This window comes from Ornithodoros turicata, chromosome 3, assembly GCF_037126465.1.
Source record: "Ornithodoros turicata isolate Travis chromosome 3, ASM3712646v1, whole genome shotgun sequence".
NCBI lineage: Eukaryota > Metazoa > Arthropoda > Arachnida > Ixodida > Argasidae > Ornithodoros > Ornithodoros turicata.
Window position 1 is genome coordinate 9020274 of NC_088203.1, and position 20943 is coordinate 9041216.

Genomic DNA, 20943 nt, shown 5'->3' on the forward strand with positions numbered 1-20943 from the left:
GGCTTGGCGGAGTGTATCAAAGTCCCGTTGGCCACACACGTCAGCACTACTAGAGTTTCGCTTTCGGTTTTACGATCGTTTGCGTAATGTTTAGCATTTAAATATTGGTTTTTCGGGGAGCCACGGTGTTAAATCACATCATCTGCCCCTCTCTTCTTGAATTAACGTACCTAATTCGATAGTTTCATTCTTTCTTCTTAGTTATACGACTAAGCTACGAAAAGCGGGTTCGGGGGGAATTGAAAAACGAAAAAAAAAAAAAAAGAAGAAGAAAGAAAAAGAAAGAAGGAAAGGCGATTTTGGAGGAACAGGGAACCCGTGAACAAGGGCACAATATCTAGCATCCATCGGTGTTTAGGTAGGGAATTCATAATCAGGCCACACAGGGTCAGGTCACAACCATGCGCAAGACAGGCTCGTGAACTCGATCGGTTCCAGCCATTATTTTTTCACTCTGGATCTGATCCGAACTGAACCGAAGCGTTTCGGTTCGACAGCCTGCTCAAGGCAGAACAGCAGTCGCCTCATCCTCTGTTTTGTTACACATTCAGGCACTGGAACTGCTTGCCGCAATTTGCCACGCTTCAGCCAGCAACGTCTATACACGACCATCACGGGGTGACCGTGCATCCTGTCCTGCTGTCCTGTTGGAGTGGCGCATCCAAGAGGGATCCGCTCCCTAGTAGGCTGCCATAGCCATAGTTCGCAACGCACTATGCACCTTTATTGAGAGACGAACCTTTTTACTTGCATGCCTTTAAAAATACGTACGACATACAAAGACCACATCATTCATTTGGCATTCTCTTTATTGGATAGTTACACGTTAGGCACAACCTTCCATAACCTGATAAAAACGAGGGTAAAGCCGCCATAAGAAATAAAAGGACATCAGTTAAAACTATGATGTGCTGAATACACGATATGTTCTGTAAACAGAGTGACATAGGTGGTATAAAATAATATCTAACCGAATAAATAATGTAAGATCACAACATAAAATAAAATCACTGAACAAAAAGAATCACAAAACAGACGACATGAACAGTATACCGTCTCAGGTAAAATACATCGAGCTCTTCAGGCCTTCACTCACACGAACTGCTTCGATGTACCTCTGCAGGTCCACGTCTGTGAAATCGGACGAGACAGTCGAAGCGTCTTCGTCGCCGAGCGAGGTTACTGCGTGCTGGTGAGCCCTGAAGGCTACCCAGTGGGCGTAGTAGGCTGGTGCAGGAATCGAGACACTTCTCGCACACCTGGCATATGTGTGGCAGAGGGAGTACGTCAATTCCTGCAGGTCGTCCGAACTGAAGGAGTTATCGTCGTGGAGGACGCAATAGTGGCTCGGCCGACTGGTGCCTTGAATTCCTGCGTGGCTGCAGAGGAAGAAGTCGAAGTTTACCGGATGTGTGATTTCTCTGTCGACAACTATCCCCGGGGGGACGTTGCCGCTACGGCTGGCATCTTTAGGGTACTTGGGCTTCAGCCTATGGCTGTGCCGCTTTTGCACTACGATGAAAGTGATGGGCGGCTTGTAATCCTGTTGGAGCTCCGTGCAGGCCTGACGTATTGCGTGCAACTCGTACGAGAGCACTTCGTTGAACTGTCCGTCACTGACGCCGTCTCTATAGAAGATGATCTTCTGCGGCTTTTGTTGAGTGTTCCTGTAGAACGCGCGGAGGGTCTCTTTGACCATGTCTCTTAGATCCTTGATGATCTCCCTCTCGTTTGTGCGTTCTGCCTTTTTCTGTACCCGTACAGATGCGTAGTACTTGGAAGGATGGGCATCCAGGCTTCCTACCAGGGCAGCAAACGAGGGCTGATGCATCTTGTCCACACCAGGATGATTGACGTCAGCCCCTAAAATGATCACTGGTGTTCGGAACAGCTTGGATCCCCAGAGGCTACCGTTGCAGAGGCTGTCGCAGAATGAGTTATTCACGCCACCACATTTTGTGTTGATCTTGAGACAAATATTGGCAACCAACTGTGGGAAAGGCTGATGCTTCATCTTGGTAACAACCTTGAAGACATTGTCTCCTGTGACACACTGTGTTTTCAGTCCCAACCTGTTCTCACATATCAGTTTGATGTCCTCGTACTTGCCAATAGTAAACGGACTAGAGTCAAGAACGATTAGCACAAAAGCCTGCCAGTTGGGCACGTTGCTTTTCACGCTGACGTCACCAGCTGCTCTCTGAAGAAGGTCTTGAAGTGTGGCCCCCTTGGCAACCTTCCGCACAAAACTCGGACGGGGCAGCATAATCCCCAGCTTTACGCAGACTTTGCCCATGATCTCCAGGAAACAAGAGAGCACGTCGTCGTTTGTACGGAATGAAAAGTTGATGACACCCCACGCATTAATCTGGGCTGGCAAAAGAAGCTTCCTGTCCTGCAAACCCCACTGGCCATCTCTGGGCTGGACCACAGAGTTGCCCTGTAGAACGATCTTTGGAGCCTGAAGCGAGCGAGCTGAAACTCCCATAAACTCCGGATTAATGGTGATGCCAAAACTATCGATAATCGAGTTCTTATCCTGAATTAATGACTCCACCTTGTCGTGGATAGCCTTGAACCGCTGATCAGGAGGAATGGCCGCCTGCCGTATCATCTGGGCAGTTTCTTGCGGTTCCAACTTCTTCCTGCAGTGGAGGTTCTCGGGAATCTCGCACAGTTCTACAGGATAGTACGCAGGCTTGTCCTTGCTGCCGGATACAATGCATGGCAGATTGGGGTATTGAAGGCCCCTGTACTGCTGTTTGAAGTAGGCCGCAACAGTCGTTGGCTTGCCGTTCTCATTGAACATGACATGGGACGCTGGTTCTTTGGTCAATCCACATACCCTTTTGCTTGGGCGGTAGGAGAGGTGGTTGAGCCTCACTTTAGAGTTCTTAATGATCGACTCCACCTTCTTAATGTCTCTCAGCGACAATGGGCTCCCATTCAATGACCTGACGTGGTCAGGGTTGTTGGCAACCACGTGCCCGATGAACTCCACAAGTGGTCCCTTCTTGTAAAATGCGGTGGCTGTAACATTGAGGTTCAGAAATGGCTTCCACTGGCCCAAGTGCACGGAAGGCGTGAATCCAAACCAAACCTCCTTGCCGCCTCCGAGGTCTGCGACTCTGTTCTGAAAGAACGACCTTCCAATGGGTGTGTACGTCATAGTTGGTCCATGTTTCAGGATGCAATGTAGAGCTTGCATTACTGGAGAAGGGTCCTCTTGTGATGCTCCTTTGTAGACCCGCTCAATAGAATCCCACGACAGAGCCGCAGCAAACTTAATTGTCACGATGAACGCGTCCGACTTGTTCTCCCTGTCCAAGGAAACCGTCTCCGTGTAAGCGTCTTCTGGAAGTTTCTGCCGCAGGTAGATGTTCTTTCGACCATCGAATGCTGGCACTGCTCCTCCAAAAATACTACCTTTCTGCTTCACCAAGGTGTCTATGATCGCACGATTCAGCTTCGTTCCGATGCAGCGATATTTTGCGCTGCCTTTCAACTTCACTTGCTCCTGCTCCTGACAGGAACTTGACCTGATGTCGACGTCGTAGTGAAATAACATTCCCTTTGGAATTGTCATTGCGAAGGAATTGGAGAGGAGGGCGATCGGGGTCCCTTTCGTTCCGTAACCTGGCCGTCGCGCAAGCTGCGGGGTACGGGGTCTTGCAGGAACAAGTGGTTGCGGCTTAGGGCGTGCTCCGAAAGACGTCCCATTCCTGTCTTGCTCGGGGCTCTGGTCGTCAAGTGGTGGGCTACGGTCTGCAACATCTCTGGTACCTCCATTCATGTGCTCGTTGCCCCCCACAGCAGGGCCTGGCCTACCCTGTGGTAAGCTTTGCTGTCCAGGCAAACGTCCTGCCTGCTGTGCAGGTGTCTGACCACGACCACGACCGCGACCGCGACCTGCACCATCAGGAACGACATGCTGTGTTTCTTTGTAGGTAGCTGCCTCCTTTGCACTGTCAGGGACACCACTAGTGGAAACGCTGCCATTCTCCTTTGCAGGAATTGGCTCTGTGTTGCCAGACTCTGAAATGTGAAAAAGAACGCAGGAACATATGTGTGAAGTACCTTGCTTTGACACTACAGTGCTGTGACAAGACACTCAGGCCAGGTACCCGTGAAAAGCAGAGCCCATGTGCAGTTGCCCCCCCCCCCCCCCCCAATATGTTTATTGCTGAAGAGTCCCAGAACGGTGGCACAGTGAAAATGTGCTATCTTTCTGCTTCATGAAAAAAAAAAAGACTTTGTTCGGGGCATTCATCACTTGTGTTCCAACGGCTTTCGTACCCTTGGTGTCTTTTGCAACGACCTTTGTAGCCTCTATATGCACCATACATGTTTTTCACTTCATAACATCGCTTTTGTTTTTCGAGAAACTTCTATAACCCAAGGGCTCTTCATTTTGGGTTTTATGATTTTTCAAATGCGGGGGAAGGGGGATCAGGGTTCTGGTTGCATACGACAATTCGGGGAGAAATCTGGCGCCACATCCTCCGCTTGATATGTCGTCGGGGAATTTTTGGGTGAAACGAAAGGCATATTAAACGAGCCACTCCTGTGACTCCGGGACGACAGACAAAAACTGGGGCAGCGAACGCCCGCGGTATTCAAACACCTGCCAGAGTTCCACAAAAGCTCGTCCTTGACTCCTTCAGTATTGTATTATAAGAGGAGGACAAACAGCTCTCTTTGCTCATATTACGATTCACTTTTCCGACGATTTACTTAGAATGACAAGTTGAAGGACAGCAAGGATTTCGGGTATATACCGGGTCTTACCCCTGAATCCTTGAAAACCTGTTGGGGGGGGGAGAATAACCCGAAGATGAAGAACCCCAATATATCTAGGGAGTGACTTTTTCGGTTTAAATGCCTTTCTCAGATTCGGGGGGTAAAAATCGGGCGCTTTTTAAATCTGTAATTAGGGGAGAAATCTGGCTATGGTTGTGCCTTCGGGTGTTTTTTGTTTCTCCTCTTGTTTACTAAGTTTTTTCTGGTGTGAACTGACGGTAGGGTGACCTACCAGCTCTAGTACCCGAGGGCATAGACAGTGCTGACACACATGGGTATATTTCTGGGAACGGAAGTGACCCATTCTTTCATGTGCTACATGTAGCGACCTTTGTTCGTCTCCAGTGGAAGCGTCACTTGAGGATTTCATGGTGACTGGAATTCGGGGAGAAATCGGGTTTAACCCGAATGGGTCGGAGGTCAGTTCGAGGGGGGGAATAACCAGGCAGAATCGGGTTCAACCCGAAAAAGTCACTCCCCATATACTACCCAGTCGCTAACCTGCACTCATAGAAAGCCTATTTCTTGTTACGTGAACATTTGCTGCTATGGAGCATTTGTTTGAAAGAGTGTCACATAAGTGTGATGTTTTCTCCCTCTTGAGTGTGAAAACTGAGTTTGGGAATCCAGTACACTCAACGCCGCTAGAATCTGTACAGCGCGAAGCAGAGTTAACTTGAACGCGCCTCCGACCTGGGGAGCAAGGAGAGAGACACCCTAGCGGCGCTTACGAGAAGTAAAGGGAAGGAGTGTTTCGACTGTCGCATTTGTGCTGCGGGGGCGTCCGCCTCGCCATGAGCTGTTGACTCAGCATCGCATTACATACAGCCATCATACAGCCATATATATACTGTTTCTTTCTGATACATTCCTTGAAAGTTTTTGGAAGTGTCTAGAGGTCCGTCGGACGGACACGAGAGATCTGTCAGACGGACGCGATTGTTTATATATCGGGGTCCGTCGGCTCAACATTATGTCGTGTTAGATCAAGTTAGTTTAGGTTAGGTTAGGTTAGTGCAAGTTAGCATACAGCTCTACAGGGTTAGTCTGGCAAACGTTGCACATTTTGATCGTATCGTAAAAACAGAAGACAGGGTTTATTCTACACCAAATTTTGCAGACTCGTAGCCATTTGTCTGAAGTTTCGTTGGAATTTTTTGTGGGCATCATGGCCCTGTAGAAGAAAAATTAAAAATCAAGCAAAATTTCAACTCTATGCATTTTCTATGGCGTATCTCGCTCAAAAGCCGACATTTCCTGCTGTGTACGCTCCATTTTCACTTCACCACACACAGGTGGCACCAGCATACAGACAAGACTGGAACAAGTGGATTAATTGGTGCATAACGTCACAATCGGCATTTCACATCATTCTAGGCAGCGCTGCCTGTGTGAAGTGATGCCATGCGAATGTGAAGCACACACAAGAAAAAACGGCGCCGTTTGCGGGGATAGGCCATTGAAAATGCGTGGGGCGAGATTTTGCTTTGTTTTTAATTTTCTGTCTACATGACCATAGCGCTTACAAAAAATTCGAATGAAACTTCAGATAAATGGCTGTCAGTCTACAAAGTTTCAGATGGGCAAAACCCAGTCTTCTATTTTGATAGTACGATCAAAATGTGCAACGTTTGCTAGAATAACCCTGTAGTTTAAGTTGGTTAAGTTAGGAAACAGGGTCTAGTTCCTCATGCCACGGACCATCCGACGGACCTCTAGACACAGCCGAAGTTTTTTCGCGCAGGCGCGGGCCGTGAGAGGTATTTGTAGAAGCAGCGAGATATCCTATCTTTCGTCCGGAACACACTTCAAAGAAATGCGTTTCGAAAGCGACGTGGGTGCCGAACTGCACACAATTTTATGTGAAATATGACAAAATATTACTACATTAACTCAAAATTAGAAACGAACAGCGGTTTCAGTTGAATCCGACAAGAGCATTCTCGCATTACCTGTCGTCAGTACAAGCTCCTAGCCATAAACAGGTGACGTAGCCATTGCCTGCAATTGCGCAACTGCTGCAGCAGTTGCATTTCAAACGCAATGCATTGATCAAACGGGAATCTTTTCAACTTGCTCACAACCAATAACTTTCGTCACGGCATTCTCAATGTTTCACATTCAGAGTGAGTTATTGGAAACGCACCGCTGCCGTGGCACTACATAAAAAGGAATCCGAAACTATGGGAACGGTATCGAAGTGTTTACGTCGGTCAAGCTTTGCGCTAAAGGTAAAATTAATGTCTTAGTACTCGAATCATAAATTCGTGTGAGACAGACATACCTTGAGCTGCTTGTCGACGACGATCTCTTCCCTTTTTCTTTCCCATTATTTTGTATTTTTTCTAAGCCTGCAGTGCGTCAAAAGCTTATGTACTCGAGTGATGCACTCGATGCGAAGAGCAATGTTGCAACTCGACACAGAGGAAACGCGCCCCTTATCTCTTTACACAGCCTCCAAGACAGTTGAACATGACAAACTCGATAAACCTTCACGCTGCCAAATCTAAATGCCGAACTGCTGACCTACTACAGACTTTCAGGTGTACACGGACGCGCACGGACCTGTCGGACTCGTCTCTTCCGGATTGGGCGGCAGTGCGCAGCAGCAGCAGCGTTGTGCGGCGCTGCTGCATAAAAAGATTTTCACATCTAATTAACTAATTTAAATTTTCAGTCGCCATTAAATTGGACATATTTATGTGGATCATTGCGCTTTCTGAGCATTTCGCAATATTGAGCCAAAGCAACAGCGCCAATGCCAATAGCCAATACGAACGAATGGCCAAGCTGGCCACATGTATGGCGGCGACGCACATGTCTGCTTGTTTTCACACATATCGTTCGTGACCCGCCGTAAAATCGTCAGTTAAGAGACAAAATGACAAACCTTAGTTCACCAGAAGAAAGTTCAGATTATGGGAACGAGACCAGCGATTCCGAGCAGTTGACAGGAAAAGACGTAAAACGTCTCAAGAAGCCCGAGTTCAGCAGACTGGCAGATTCGTCTGCCAAAAAACGCAAAGCTTCTGATTCGGAAGACAGTGATTCTGAGGATGAACTCGAAGAGTACGAGAAGAAAGTGCGGAAAAACAACTTCGTTCCTGACAAGAAAATGCGTACCCTTCTACCAGTGAAAACACGCGATGGTATTTTACATAAATCTGTACCAATCGAAAGCACGGATCCCGACAACGAAGCTGTCACGGAGCAGTTGGATGAGAACGGTGCTGATCATGACGCAAGAAATGTGGAACAACACCATAAAAACGAACCTCAAGCTTACGTTGAGTCACTAGCTAACAAATACAAGGAGGCGCAGATCAAGAAACATCGGATCGGAGTATTGGCAAGCACTATTGTGGAAGATCCGCAGGTGAGAAACTGACTCTTACCTGAGCATTTGTCCCGGTGCGCGCCTTTATAAATGACCTCTCGGCAGGCAGGATGTCAGAAACGAATTTTACTGACTGACGATGTTTCTGTTTTTTTTTGTTTTTTTTTTTCAGGAACACTGGCTTCTGTTCAGAGAACTAATTGGGATGTTGACGGAACCAGGAGCGAGTCCCGTTGTCCAACGTTGGGTGACGCTCTCTCTCCTGGAGGTCCTGAAAGATGTGGTCCCTGGTTACGCGATACGACCGCTGGCGGAAGAGGAAAGGGGCAAGAAACTTAAAAAGGAGACGCGTGCCCTGCAGGGCTACGAGGAGGCCCTCCTGCGCTATTACAAGAGGTTTCTAGTTTTCCTGAACAAGACATTGACTTCATATGCTAAGTTTCTCAGAAGGTACGCATGAGTCACTTCGTGTCAGGAGGATGCTACTAGATCTAGTTTTAGCACATCTCTTAACAATTTGTTAGATTGCTGTAGAGTGAAACATACAAAACATACAAAAGAAACATACCTGTCACAAAACAAAAATGTGGGATAGTCTTATACTCAAAAGCGGTGCAGCAGGCGTTAGGTGACGCTATTGGCTGACAACCTCATCGCCATGCTTCCACTTTTAGCTGCAGCATGATGACGAAAGCAGCAACCAGCGTGAGAAAGAGCACCGTTACTTGCATTGTTACAAAAGTAAATATGCTGGTACATTTTAGCTATGGGTATTTATTCTGTGGTATAATTACAGTTAAGCAGTTCGTCATGGTGATGCAATAAAGTCCCACATGGGGTAACATTGACACCACTGCTTCTATCGAGGGAAAAAGTGTAGGGGACACAATTACCCCTAAAATGTAGCTTTAGAACCGAAATAGTCCCAAAAAATTTCTGAAAGTTATCAATAAACTAGTTTATAGTAAAATCCAGTTAAACCGTACCTGGTGGGGACGTGGAAAAAAACTACGTTTTGAGCGTTACTGCGGTGTATTAGTAATTTATATTAGTAATTGCGAGGGCTGCCTGGGTGTGTCTTCACGCAACCACAGTTCAGATGGTGTCACAAAGTGTCAATTCCGACAGAACATTTTTTTTTTTTCATTTCTTTTCTGTAATGTTCACGTGTTCTTGTACATTACAGCTCCAAGAAAAAGCGGAAACCTCGTCAGACAGATCCTACCTCGCGCCTGCGGTGCAGTCTGGCCAGGGCCTGCGCGCAGAGCGCTTGCGGACTGCTGGTCGCTCATCCGCACTTCAACTACCGCTCCCACCTTGTCATGTTGGCAGTGGACTGCCTCGGGAGCACAGATGGACACGTATCAAATACGGCACGGATCGCGTTATCGCAGCTGTACAGGCAGGACAGGCTGGGAGAGGCTGCGCTGGATGCGGTCAAGAGGACAAAGGCCCTTATCAAATCCAGGAACTTCAAGGTACTGAAGTACAGGAAGCCCTAGAGATGTTTCCTAGTGACACCCCCTGACTATGATTGTGTTCAACCTAAGAACAAGCATTTTTTAAGCTAGGCTGGCTGCAATAGCTAGCCGCACTGGAAGTACAGGGACCCCGTGGTCACTGTAGTAAAAGTGCTCCAGCAGAGGTAATGTCTGTTCCACACGGGCAGAACAAATGACATTATCGTCTAATGCCATGAGGGTCCCGAATGGTATTATATTGCAATGACAATGTAATGACAGAATGCCGATGTCACCCCTTTGGTGCCGTCACGCGTTCTTTCGGTCTTGTCAGCGAAAATTTCAAACAAGTCCAGCTTTTCCTTCACCAAAGAACAGTTGTGTGACCTCAAATTATGAAATAATCTTGTCCTGCGCAGTACACAGTAGTTTTATGCAATACATTAAAGTGTGACTCTTGGTAGGCAATGCGAGTGCGAGTATGTACTGTAAAAGCCGTTGATTTCGCATGGAACGTATTTTAGCGTTTTGGCGGCTGCCTTAGTTGAGAAACGGTTTGCACGAACTTAAATTAGCTGAAAATCATAGCTCACATTTCCCTCTGGTGTCAGAGGTCAGCCCATTGAAGCTACATTAGAACGAAGACCAAGCCACTTGTGATAACAATGCAATTCCTCGCCGAGAAATCATCCTGCGTAGTCATCGGCGGGGTTAGCTGTGGGAGAACACCAGGCACATACCTAGTAGTAAGCGTAGTCTCATACGCTTCGAGTTTCCTTCGAGGAACCTTGTTGTAGAAGTTTGAGAACGAGTCTCCAGTTGTGAAGCTTTCTCGAGAGCTAGGATGCCCCGATTAATGAAACGGTTTCACATCCAGATGTTGTTGCATCAGTTAGTAACGTTTTTACAGTATTTCATTGGTGAATAAGTTGTGGCAATCTCATTCAGACAAACGTCATTAAATATATCGACGTAGTACCCCAGTAATGGTGTTAAAACTCAAGGCATCAAGCGCTTCATTTTTCGTGCCCGTGGAGCTGGGGTATAACTCTTTTAGGGTTGACACACACTATTTTGTGCCTCTCCTAGGTTGAACAGCAGTACAGCTTGCTAGCTTTCATGTCATTACCCCTGCTATTGAATATTTACTCAACCATAAAGTGCACTGCCTCCCCATGACTGTGATATCCAAATAACATCCAGAAAACATCCAACCAGGGTCCCACGGTTTGCGTGAAATTTGCAGATCTTTGGACATTGCTCGCACATCGGAACCACCACGCGTGGCAGAGAAACACGGCACCTCATATTTAGGGTTCTTAGTTTTCGGGTTTTATGATTTTTCAAATTCGGGGGGGGGGGGGGGGTAAAAATCGGGTGCTATTTACACACAAGAAAGCGGGCGCTACGATCTCTGTTTGCTATGTCATCGGGGAATTTTCGGGTGAAACGAAAGGCATATGAAACAAGCCACTGCTGTGACACTGGGACGAGAAACAAGAATCGTTGTATTTCCGCTCGGAACTGCGGCAGTGAATGACCGCGGTATTCAAACACTTGCCCGAGCTCTACAAAAGCTCGTCTTTCGTTCCTGCAGAAGGGGATTATAAAAGGGGGACAAATAGGCTGTCACAAATAGCTCTCTATGCTGATATTACGATTCACTTTACCGACGGTTCAGCTAGAACGACAAGTTGAAGGACCATAAGGATTTCGGGTAGATAGAAGAACCCTACTCATGTTCGAGCTAACGTGGTATACAGTCAACCCTCGATTTATGAACACCCTCGGTTCCCCAAAAAATTGTTCATGAATCGAGGGACTCATAAATCGAAAATTCAGTTAACTGAGCACTATCGAGCAAATGCAACAGTATTTCCGAACAGACGTTAGTGCATTCACACTCTGTTTATTATGCAATACTAAATTGTTTAATTTTGCTTTGGACCACGCCTTCCGCTGTGTCAATCTTGGAAATAAGAGATGTCACCACATTCGCACTGGACTGGTCTCGGATTTCCTCCGGGATTTTTAACCTCCGTTTATTATTCTCCGGGTGACAGCGACCACCTTATTCATCAACTGAGGTCAGGAACACTTAGTCGCACTTTGTGCGACCCCGGAAAACCTGTTTGTTGTTCGGATTTCGGATTTGTAATACCTGGAAAACGTTTTGTCTGTTCAGGCGTCATTCATAAGACCACGGAATTATCCCTTTAAAGGTTTCTGTTGACCTCGGAACGATCCGTTCATAAATTGAGGCCAAAAACGCTGGGCAACTCCTAGTTGGTTCCCAGAAATTCCATTCCTTATTCGAATATCGAGGTTCATAAAACGAGGGAAAAATGAATGGAAAAAGTTTGGTTCCCCGTGCTCGTGTTCATAAAACGAGGGAATTCATAAATCGAAGGTTCATAAATCGAGGGTTGACTGTATACACGTTGTACGTGCAATATTCCCAGGTGCAACCGAGGGTGCTCTTTCCGTTCCTGTCGCTCCGCATCCGCGACGTTCGTCCGGACAAGAACCGAAAGCCTGACATGGAGAAAGTGAGAGAGAAATGGAAGAAGATGTCACGCACAGAGCGAGACAAGACGAAGCAGATGCTCAAACTGGAGGCTCAACTGCGGGAGACCAAGGCACAGGAGAGCGGGGAACGAAAGGACCACTTCCAGGCATGTAAACTAAATGGGGGTGTAGTTCCGTAGACGGGCTTATTGCTTTTTCTAATTAGCCGGAGTGTTCAGAAGAGAAATAATGCACTGAAGTGAGAGAAGACCATATAGCGAATATAAAAAAACAAGAATTACAAGAATTTGTGGTCTAGAAGTTATGTTATATGCATCTGAACAACCCCATCTGATGCACTTGTAGCGCTGGAGAAACACGGGAGTGCTAAGCCTAACGGATTTGAAACTTGTCATCTTACGAAGGGTAGGGGGCTAAATCACCTCACTTTAGTGAGGTTAGGTTCTACAGATTGGGGGGGGGGGCCCATTTGCACAGCCCTAGTTGATAGCTCTTCCTATGGGAATACAATTAAATAGTACAAAACACCCACTTTCTAGGCATCTATCCTGAAACAAGTTTTCTGGACGTACTTCCACGTTCTTAAAGCTGGACACGTGGATCTGCTGGGACCTGTGCTGGAAGGCCTAGCACGTTTCGCCCACATGATTAACCTGGAATTCTTCGACGACCTCGTCAACGTCCTGCATGGGCTCATCAATGAGCTTAAGCCTCGCGACACCCTCCACTGCCTCATCACAATCTTCACTGTAAGTTCTCGCAGTGTTCACGTAACACAACGTTTTACCTAGTTTACCGAAATATACAGCTAAAGTAGCCAAATTACTTCGACGTGGTAAGTGTAGCTGTAGCTAGTCAACTTGAAATGATTGAACGCACAGAAGACACTGACGGACACGGACATGTGCGTTCCACCGTGTCACGTTTTAACCACGACCTTCTACGGGTTTTCCCGGCGATTTTAATCCAAGTGCCAGCTAAATTAATCCGTGTGCCATGCAAACTTTATGGGGCATGGATTAATTTAGCTGGCACTTGGATTAAAATGGCCCGGAAGACCTGTAGATTATAATGACCATGCCACAATCGGCAACCCCTATGAGGGGCCCGTTCGCATAATCTGCTGGGGGCGCCACGCGTCGGCCCGCAAAATCTACATCATGACTGGACAGTGGAAATTTGAACGCGCAGAAGCGGACGTACGATTATCGTAGCAGACGACAGCAACAGCTCCTATGAAAACGTGTAAAATGATGACGATAATGAACTTTAGAAAGAAGCATCTCTTGTGGGACACCCACCGCTTGTACAAAAATACTAAGGTAAGCTGAAGTACAAAGTATCGCAGAAATTGAGGAAGCAATAACCGGGCCGATGAGTGGCGCCACCGCTAGCTTCCAAATGGGGCACTTGAAAGGTGCGAAGTGAAACAACAAAGTGTGTTTATCACCACTGAATCTTACAACCAATCTAACAGGTCCTGTCCGGTCAAGGTGACGTCCTCAACGTCGATCCGCAGCGTTTCTACTCAGTCTTCTACCGGAGCTTGCTCGGCGGAAAGGGTCCCCTCAACGCCAAACCGCTCTTGAACTGCTTCGACCTGATGATCGTCCGACGGAGAAGGCGGCTCAGTGTGTCGCGCCTCCTTGCGTTCCTGAAGCGTCTGGCCACACTCGCCCTTTCCCACGACGCCTGTCTCTCCCTCCTTCTGAGCATCCGCGGAGTCATAAGTGTGGACCGCCGACTGGACATACTCATCGACACGGAGAGCGACAATGCCGGAATGTTCCGCCCGGACCTCGGAGACGAAGAGGGGGCCGCGGTTCCCGCTGGGACGTTGTGGGAATTGCACCTGCTCCGGCGCTACTTTGCCCCCAAAGTGCGCACAGTCGCGCGGTACTTGGCAGAAGGCGCGGAAGGAGTCTTGCCGCAGGGAATAGGCAAGGCTAATCCGAAGGAAGTCGTAGATGAAGACGCGTTTGAAGGACTACCGGACCTGTGTCCGAGAAAGGGGAAACCGCACTTTACAGCCGGCAAAGGTGTGTGCTCGACGGCTGTGAAGTTGTTCTCGTTTGTGGATGACTGGCCGTCATCAAAGACGTGAGGGGGGAATGAAATGATAAAGGTTTTGCCAATATTAGTCTGCCGTTTCGTGCAATTCATTGTCTTGCACCCAACGGAAGGGAACAACACTGCAGGGTCGGTGTCTATGGAAAGGGGGGGGGGGGGGGCAATCTCCTGTCCCAGTCTGCTATAACAAATTAAATAAAACAACAAAAATGTTGCAGCAGAATGGACGTACCACAGTTGATTTCACCTACAGTGATATCTCGATGGAGGCATGTTTATATTATTGAACTGTTTAGAACTAATTGGTTTGAACCGCTATAGTTGCCTTCCGGAGCTCAACCAAAACTGAACCCTTATGGTTGAACCCGAACCCATAACATTTTCGGTTCGGCTCTCTGCTGCGGGGTGCACCCCCCCTGACACACTGGGTAAGTCTCTATTCATGGGGGACAATACACCTAAATACACAGAGGGGTGAGATGTTACGGCTGTAACAACCCAAAGTTTTACGTTCCAGTGAACAAGGAACCTGGAGGAGAGGTCCGGAGGTGATCGAAACTGCAAGTTTTAATTTAGGAAAAAGTTTCTGAGTACGAGTTCCTGGACAGGAAGAACTATTTTCAGAAAAAAAGTTCATATGGTGTTCAGGAAATTTCATAGTCTGTTTAAGTTTAAGGAATGTCTAAGCCTTTAATACCACTTGGCCTGCTCTCGTCATGTGGTAACCTCCACGAACCATCTCGTAGGAAGAAAGGACTTTTTGAGACTGTAAAACAGTGTATTGAGAACACAAAGGTGGAAATGTCACTGCTGAGCGCTACGCGCGATTTGCTCCTTAAGCACCATAATGCTCTGACGCTGGTCAGGAGGCAGCAACGCAATCTGCTGGTCTGACAGCTGCAACACCTGTATATGAAAGAAACATATCTGTTAAGTTACATCCTATTACAGAGTCATGCCTTGCTCAGCAACACAGCATCCCACACAGACCTGCATGATAAGGGCTGCCTTCTCTTGGTCCTGCGGTGAAATGACGGGATTGGGACCCGGTCGAGGGTGCTGCTGCTGAACGGGTGGTGCGGGGGGACGCTGCGGCATGAAGCGTGGGTCGTCCCTCGGAGGCGGCCCTCCGCCCCCAAATGGTGCGGGACCTCCGCCACCACGTGCCCTGGGATCGAACGCCCCGCTTCGGAAGCGTGGGTCTGGAGGACCCATGTGCCGCAGGTCTTGATCTTCGAGGGGTTGTCGCATGTCCCGATCGCCCATGGACCCGGGAGGGGGACCCTGTCGCATGTCCCGGTCGCCACGAGCTTCCATGCGGGGCTCCGCAGCTGCGAGTTTGATGATAGGGGAATGTTGATGGTCAGTAGTTCCTTAGTACAGTCAACCCTCGATTTATGAACACCCTCGGTTCCCCGAAAAATAGTTCATAAATCGAGGGATTCATAAATTGAAAATTCAGTTAACTGAGTACTATCGAGCAAATGGAACAGTATTTCCGAGTTGGGATTGTTTATAATGCCATATATTGTGTAATTTTGCTTTTGACCATGCCTTCTGCTGTATCAATCTCACAAAGAACAGACGTTAGCGCATTCACACTCTGTTTATTATGCAATACTAAATTGTTTAATTTTGCTTTGAACCATGCCTTCCGCTGTGTCAATCTTGGAAAGAAGAGATGTCACCACATTCGCACTGGACTGGTCTCGGATTTCCTCCGGGATTTTTAACCTCCGTTTATTAATCTCCGGGTGACAGCGACCACCTTATTCATCAACTGAGGTCAGGAACACTTGGTCGCACCTTGTGCGACCCCGGAAAACCCGTTTGTTGTTCCGATTTCGAGCGGTTAAGAACCGAGCGTGCAATACCTGGAAAACGTTTTGTCCGTTCAGGCGTCATTCATAAGACCACGGAATTATCCCTTTGGAGCATTCTGTAGACCTCGGAACGATCCATTCATAAATTGAGGGCAAAAACGCTGGGCAACTCTTAGTTGGTTCCCAGAAATTCCGTTCATTATTCGAATATGGAGGTTGAGGGAAAAATGAATGGAAAAAGTTTGGTTCCCCGTGCTCATGTTCATAAAACGAGGAAATTCATAAAGCGAAGGTTCATACATCGAGGGTTGACTGTATACCCGTTTTCAACTTAAGAACAACACGCAATGTGGCCCGTCAATTACAGTGTTGCCTACCCGAAACCCCGGGCCGGGTAGAGCCTTCTTTTTGTGGGACTGGGCAGAGCGCAGGCTGGGGCCCGTACATTCCCTCTCGTAGATAGTGCTCGAGCTTGTGTTACCCCACCGTTAGTTAGCCACGGTGAACTTTTACGGCTCGGTACACTGGGCTGAGAAACCTAAAAATTATTTCGGCTTGGGTCGGGCCTGGGAATGTGGCCTGTGCAGTGCTCTACCGTCAACCTTAATTTACTCCACCATAGAAATTATACTTAAGAGCCCCTAGCTACCTGCGAATCCGCAAAACTTCGTGGAATTGACCGTGTCTCGCGGAATCCCTGTCGCTGTTTCCCTCAGAATCGTCCGCATTTTTTGCAGAAGCCTTCGCGGAAGTATCGAAGGATCTCAATCAATCTGCGACACTTTCGCGGGTTAAACCCGATCGGTTGCGGCACCACCGATAATGCTGGCACCTACACGGCTGAATGTGCCGCGACGAAAGGAAATTTAACGACAGCAGTGCCTGGAGAGAGACTGACAGAGTGGAGTCCAGTTTTCTTTGCACACGGAAAACTTACAAAAGGCTGGAAAACCACGTGGGATGAGTCGGTGCGATCTTGGGGAGAATGCTGCACTTTTGTTTTTTGCTTTTTTTCTGGAGGTGGGACGAATCCAAGTCCCAATCCGCATCCAAGGAAGGTTCTACGAATCCACAAATCTTTCAAATCCGTTCTTTAAAAAATAGTTTTAAAAGCCATGAAAAAAACACTTTGTTTAAATTAAACAAATAATTAATTAATTAACTAATTAATTATTAAACAATTAAATAAATTAAATTAAACTAAACAATTGTTAATTAAAAAATTATACTTTGTTTACTGAAAAACAAATTAAACAATGTTTCAGTTTCTTCTTAAACGTAATCTATTTAACATGCTGTTCATAGACTACAAGAAACGCATAAATTCTCTAGTCTGAATCATTTCCATAAAACTAAGCAACAATCAAAAGCAAAAGCAGGTTATGTTTGTAACTTGTGACGTAAGAGTTCCTGCCTGAACCCTTTCAGTCCAGAGCAATGTAAACAAACAAAACAAGAAGACATCCGTCAGCCAAAGGGCTTTCGGCGGACTCCGGAGGCGCCAATTTGAAAAAGAAACAAACACACGTGATTGGTGGATTCGAAAGATTCGATTCGCCATTCTAGGCACCAGGATTCGGACTCGGATTCGGGAATCTCGAATCCCTGCCTAGGATTCGAGGATTCGGTTGGCACATCCCTATTTTTTTTCTTTTACCTGTAGAATCCCGCAGATTTGTAAATCTCACTTCGCAGAAAATGAAATTTCCCACCGCGGAAGACTAAGGGCTGTAATTAACCTGCAACGCCACCAGTTGCCGCAAACGGGGCACCTAGGCTTAGGTGTCCGCACGCTTCATGTTGTGCCGTAGACCGACGCAGCTAATTATCGCAGCCAATGGAACAAGCACTGGGCAGAACTCACGCGGGCCATTCTTAGGTTAAACACAACAAAAGTATTAGGCGAAGAGGTTTACCTCTGGGATCGAACAGGGGTCCTCCTCGTACTTGCTCTGAAAAAGTGAAATCAACATGAAGTGAGACAAGGTTGGCAACATACAAGGTTTCGTTTAAAACGAAAAGATGTCGTGCCTCGAGGGTCGAAGGGGACGCTGGGCCTTCCGGGCTCGGACACCGGTGGACGCTCACCCAGCAGGGCTGGTCTACCGGGAGCCACGCCACGGCCTGTGGAAGGAGAAAGGAACAATTCCATAAAATTGCCTATAGTTTTCAGGCCACATAAATACAGTCGCCGTCTGATTTTTCGGACTCAGCGAGGATCGCGTAAAAGTTCGAATAATCGAGCAGTCCGAAGGTGGCGTTGGCCAGGCTTGGGTTTGACATTATGGATGTGCTACAACCACTTCCTATCCACCCACTGAGAGGTTCCCATGACAGGAATTGGTGCGGCAGGTGACTTTACCTGCGAAAGCAGGATCTTGGAATCCAGGGTCAGCTGGAACAGCCTGTGGCACAAAGCCAGCAGGACCACCTGCCATATTTGGCATGGGCTGTGAAAACTGTGGAGATAAGAGTATATACAGCTACGAATATGTAGGACAGCACATGTCTGTGCTGGTAGCATCTTCGAGTGTTGCAATAGGCACGTGCTTTTACCTGCGGCGGTGGCTGCATTTCCTGCGGCACCTGCTGCGGCATGCCTGCATTTGGTGCAGGTTGCAGGGGCCCCACGGTTGGATTTTGGCGGTGCAGAATGCTCAGAGCCACCTGAGGCTCCACGATCTTCATGATGACCTGCGCCTGCAGCAAGGCATACGCGAGCTGCGGATTCTGCAGCAGCATGTTGCGTGCTTCGTTTGGATTGTTCTGTATGCAGAGCTGAAATGGAGGGTTCGGTTCTCAAACATGCTGCAGTTTGTTTGTTCAACATCTTGTTTCTGATATGCAAACACAAATTTTTCGATTGAGTTACATAATTCTATTCGTCTCTTTTGGGAAAATCGTAGGCTCCAGTAACAATAAACTTGTTAGTTTCGAGCTAGCAGTGCCGAGTCAGCGCGTTGCTGTTTGGTTCCCAGCTGCTTTTCTTCGTGAATACTGACCTCCGGGAACTTCCCTTTAGTGCAGCTTTACAACTCCAGCCCTACGCCTTAAAACTTCATTATCTTTAGAGCCTGAAGTTTTAGGGTTTTACCCGATTCTTCCCCGAATTTGCACCCCAAATTGAAGGGTGCCCCTTTAGGGTGAAACCCGATTTTTACTCGGCAAATTGCCCTCACTGGGATGTCTGTAGGAATGCACTAACTTACTTGTTTGACAGAAAAATGCAGTTACATCACCATTTGTACCAAACCGCTACAATTAGTTTGAATAACTGAGCCCGATTTCTCCCCAAATTTAGCGTACTGGAAGTTTTTTCACCCGAATTTGCATGAATTTAGTGCACATGTTTATTTACCCAATTTTTACCCCCCGAATGTAGGAAAAAATATTTCCCGAAAACTTCAGGCTCTAATTATCTTTCATCTCATGCGAAAAGCATTATCAAAGATATGGCTAAGGATTTTCATTATGATAGGGTCCTATTACGATTTATGTGCAAACATGCCCTGGTAGGCAATCCTAGTATGGGTCACCTTCATCTGCTTCATGAGCTCAAACATCTGCTCGGGCGGGAGACTGGCCACAGCTTTCGAGATAGCCTCTGGAGCACGTTCAGGTTCCACTTCAGTCCCGTAGGGGCTCTGGAAAGAGTTTATGCTCAGGTACAGTTCGAGAGGTTGTACTGCTTTTGTTAGCAACACTGTACAAAGAATCAGGGACCGGAACCAGAGCCTATCCCGATATTTTGGCTGCCGCACGTAGATTTAACATTCAGGTTGTTTTCTCAAATGTTTGTCGTCTATCAAAGCTTGCCCCTTTCCTCTCACAGAACTCCGGCTATGGTATTTCTCACAAAAATGCTTTCGCGACCTGTGCAAAAATTGTGGTGTATTTTATTCCGCTAGGTTGTGGGTTTTGCTATGTAGATCACACTGGACGGTGTCTAGACACTCGGCTCGGCGAACACAAGAGAAATGCGGAGTCGTTGTCTGGGAATTCTGAACTCGTCATGGGCTCTGGGTAAGGCCCACCACAATTTGATGTCATAACGATAATTTGTGGCTTTACGTAGCGAGACAAGTATGTGATATATCATGTTGAACAGATTTCTAGAGGGGTGGCGACCTCTGGTATGTATCAGCATTACCTCGACTGGTGGACCACCCAGGGACGCTTGCAGATTTTTGAGCTCTTCTTTGCTCTTTTCGCTCGCAGCGTTGTCGACGCGAAGAGGTCGTCCATTTAAATCGAAGGCGTTGAGGTTGCGCATCGCACTGAGTGCGGTCTCTTGGTCCTTGTACTCGCAGAACCCATAACCTTTAGGCTTTCCCGTTTCCCTGTCGTACACCAAGCTAAGGGGGAACAAATGCAGACGTGTTAGCCTGCACTCATCTTTGAAGCAATTTGTAGCAGCCTTGCTTACCGAAAGCTGACTACGGGTCCAACTTCGGAAAATATATCTTTCAGCTGTTCTTCTGTGGCTTCGTAAGGAATATTTCCAACTATACGATAGGACAAACATAATTACAACGGAGAGCCGCGTGATCATAGAAACATATCCTACAAGAAAAAACTGTGTATTAGTGTTCCGGCTATATACTCACCAAATACGGAGCGGACTGAACGCTCTGCCGCTGACAGAACTCCTTGTGCCGCCGACATCTCTGTGAACTCTGTACTTGACAAACTACTGATCAACTAAACTACACTGAATAGAAGAGTTGTGGACGCCGCCATTAACAACAAACACCGGAAACGGAAAGAGGACTTATGGGAATCGTAATAATCACGAGCAGCGGTATCGAAAATTCGCCAGCAGATTTATCGCTTTTCAGAAAGCACAAATTATGAAATTCCTCGTATGTCGCTGTCGCGAATGACCCCCGTGTGTCAGAGACCCAGAGCCGGGTCTGAGAAACCA

At 47.3% G+C, this 20943-nt stretch overlaps 3 protein-coding genes across 3 annotated transcripts; 1 reads left to right on the forward strand and 2 right to left on the reverse strand.

The window, feature by feature from the left end:
* Positions 1-791: 791 nt before the first annotated feature.
* Positions 792-7405, reverse strand: LOC135387970 (protein argonaute-2-like). Its single transcript, XM_064617218.1, has 2 exons — positions 7085-7405; positions 792-4035 (listed from the first exon to the last, which is right to left on the reverse strand). The coding sequence occupies exons 1-2, from the start codon at positions 7128-7130 to the stop codon at positions 1058-1060; spliced, it is 3024 nt and encodes a 1007-aa protein (XP_064473288.1). The 5' UTR covers positions 7131-7405; the 3' UTR covers positions 792-1057.
* Positions 7406-7566: 161 nt separating this feature from the next.
* Positions 7567-14266, forward strand: LOC135387971 (nucleolar complex protein 3 homolog). Its single transcript, XM_064617219.1, has 6 exons — positions 7567-8176; positions 8310-8587; positions 9324-9615; positions 12060-12272; positions 12666-12875; positions 13604-14266. The coding sequence occupies exons 1-6, from the start codon at positions 7682-7684 to the stop codon at positions 14228-14230; spliced, it is 2115 nt and encodes a 704-aa protein (XP_064473289.1). The 5' UTR covers positions 7567-7681; the 3' UTR covers positions 14231-14266.
* Positions 14267-14745: 479 nt separating this feature from the next.
* Positions 14746-20940, reverse strand: LOC135387982 (cleavage stimulation factor subunit 2 tau variant-like). Its single transcript, XM_064617238.1, has 10 exons — positions 20627-20940; positions 20446-20524; positions 20170-20374; positions 19556-19663; positions 18576-18797; positions 18382-18478; positions 18051-18143; positions 17936-17971; positions 15187-15527; positions 14746-15102 (listed from the first exon to the last, which is right to left on the reverse strand). Exons 1-10 carry the CDS (start codon positions 20682-20684, stop codon positions 15001-15003), a joined length of 1341 nt encoding a protein of 446 aa, XP_064473308.1. The 5' UTR covers positions 20685-20940; the 3' UTR covers positions 14746-15000.
* Between the last annotated feature and the right edge of the window lie 3 nt (positions 20941-20943).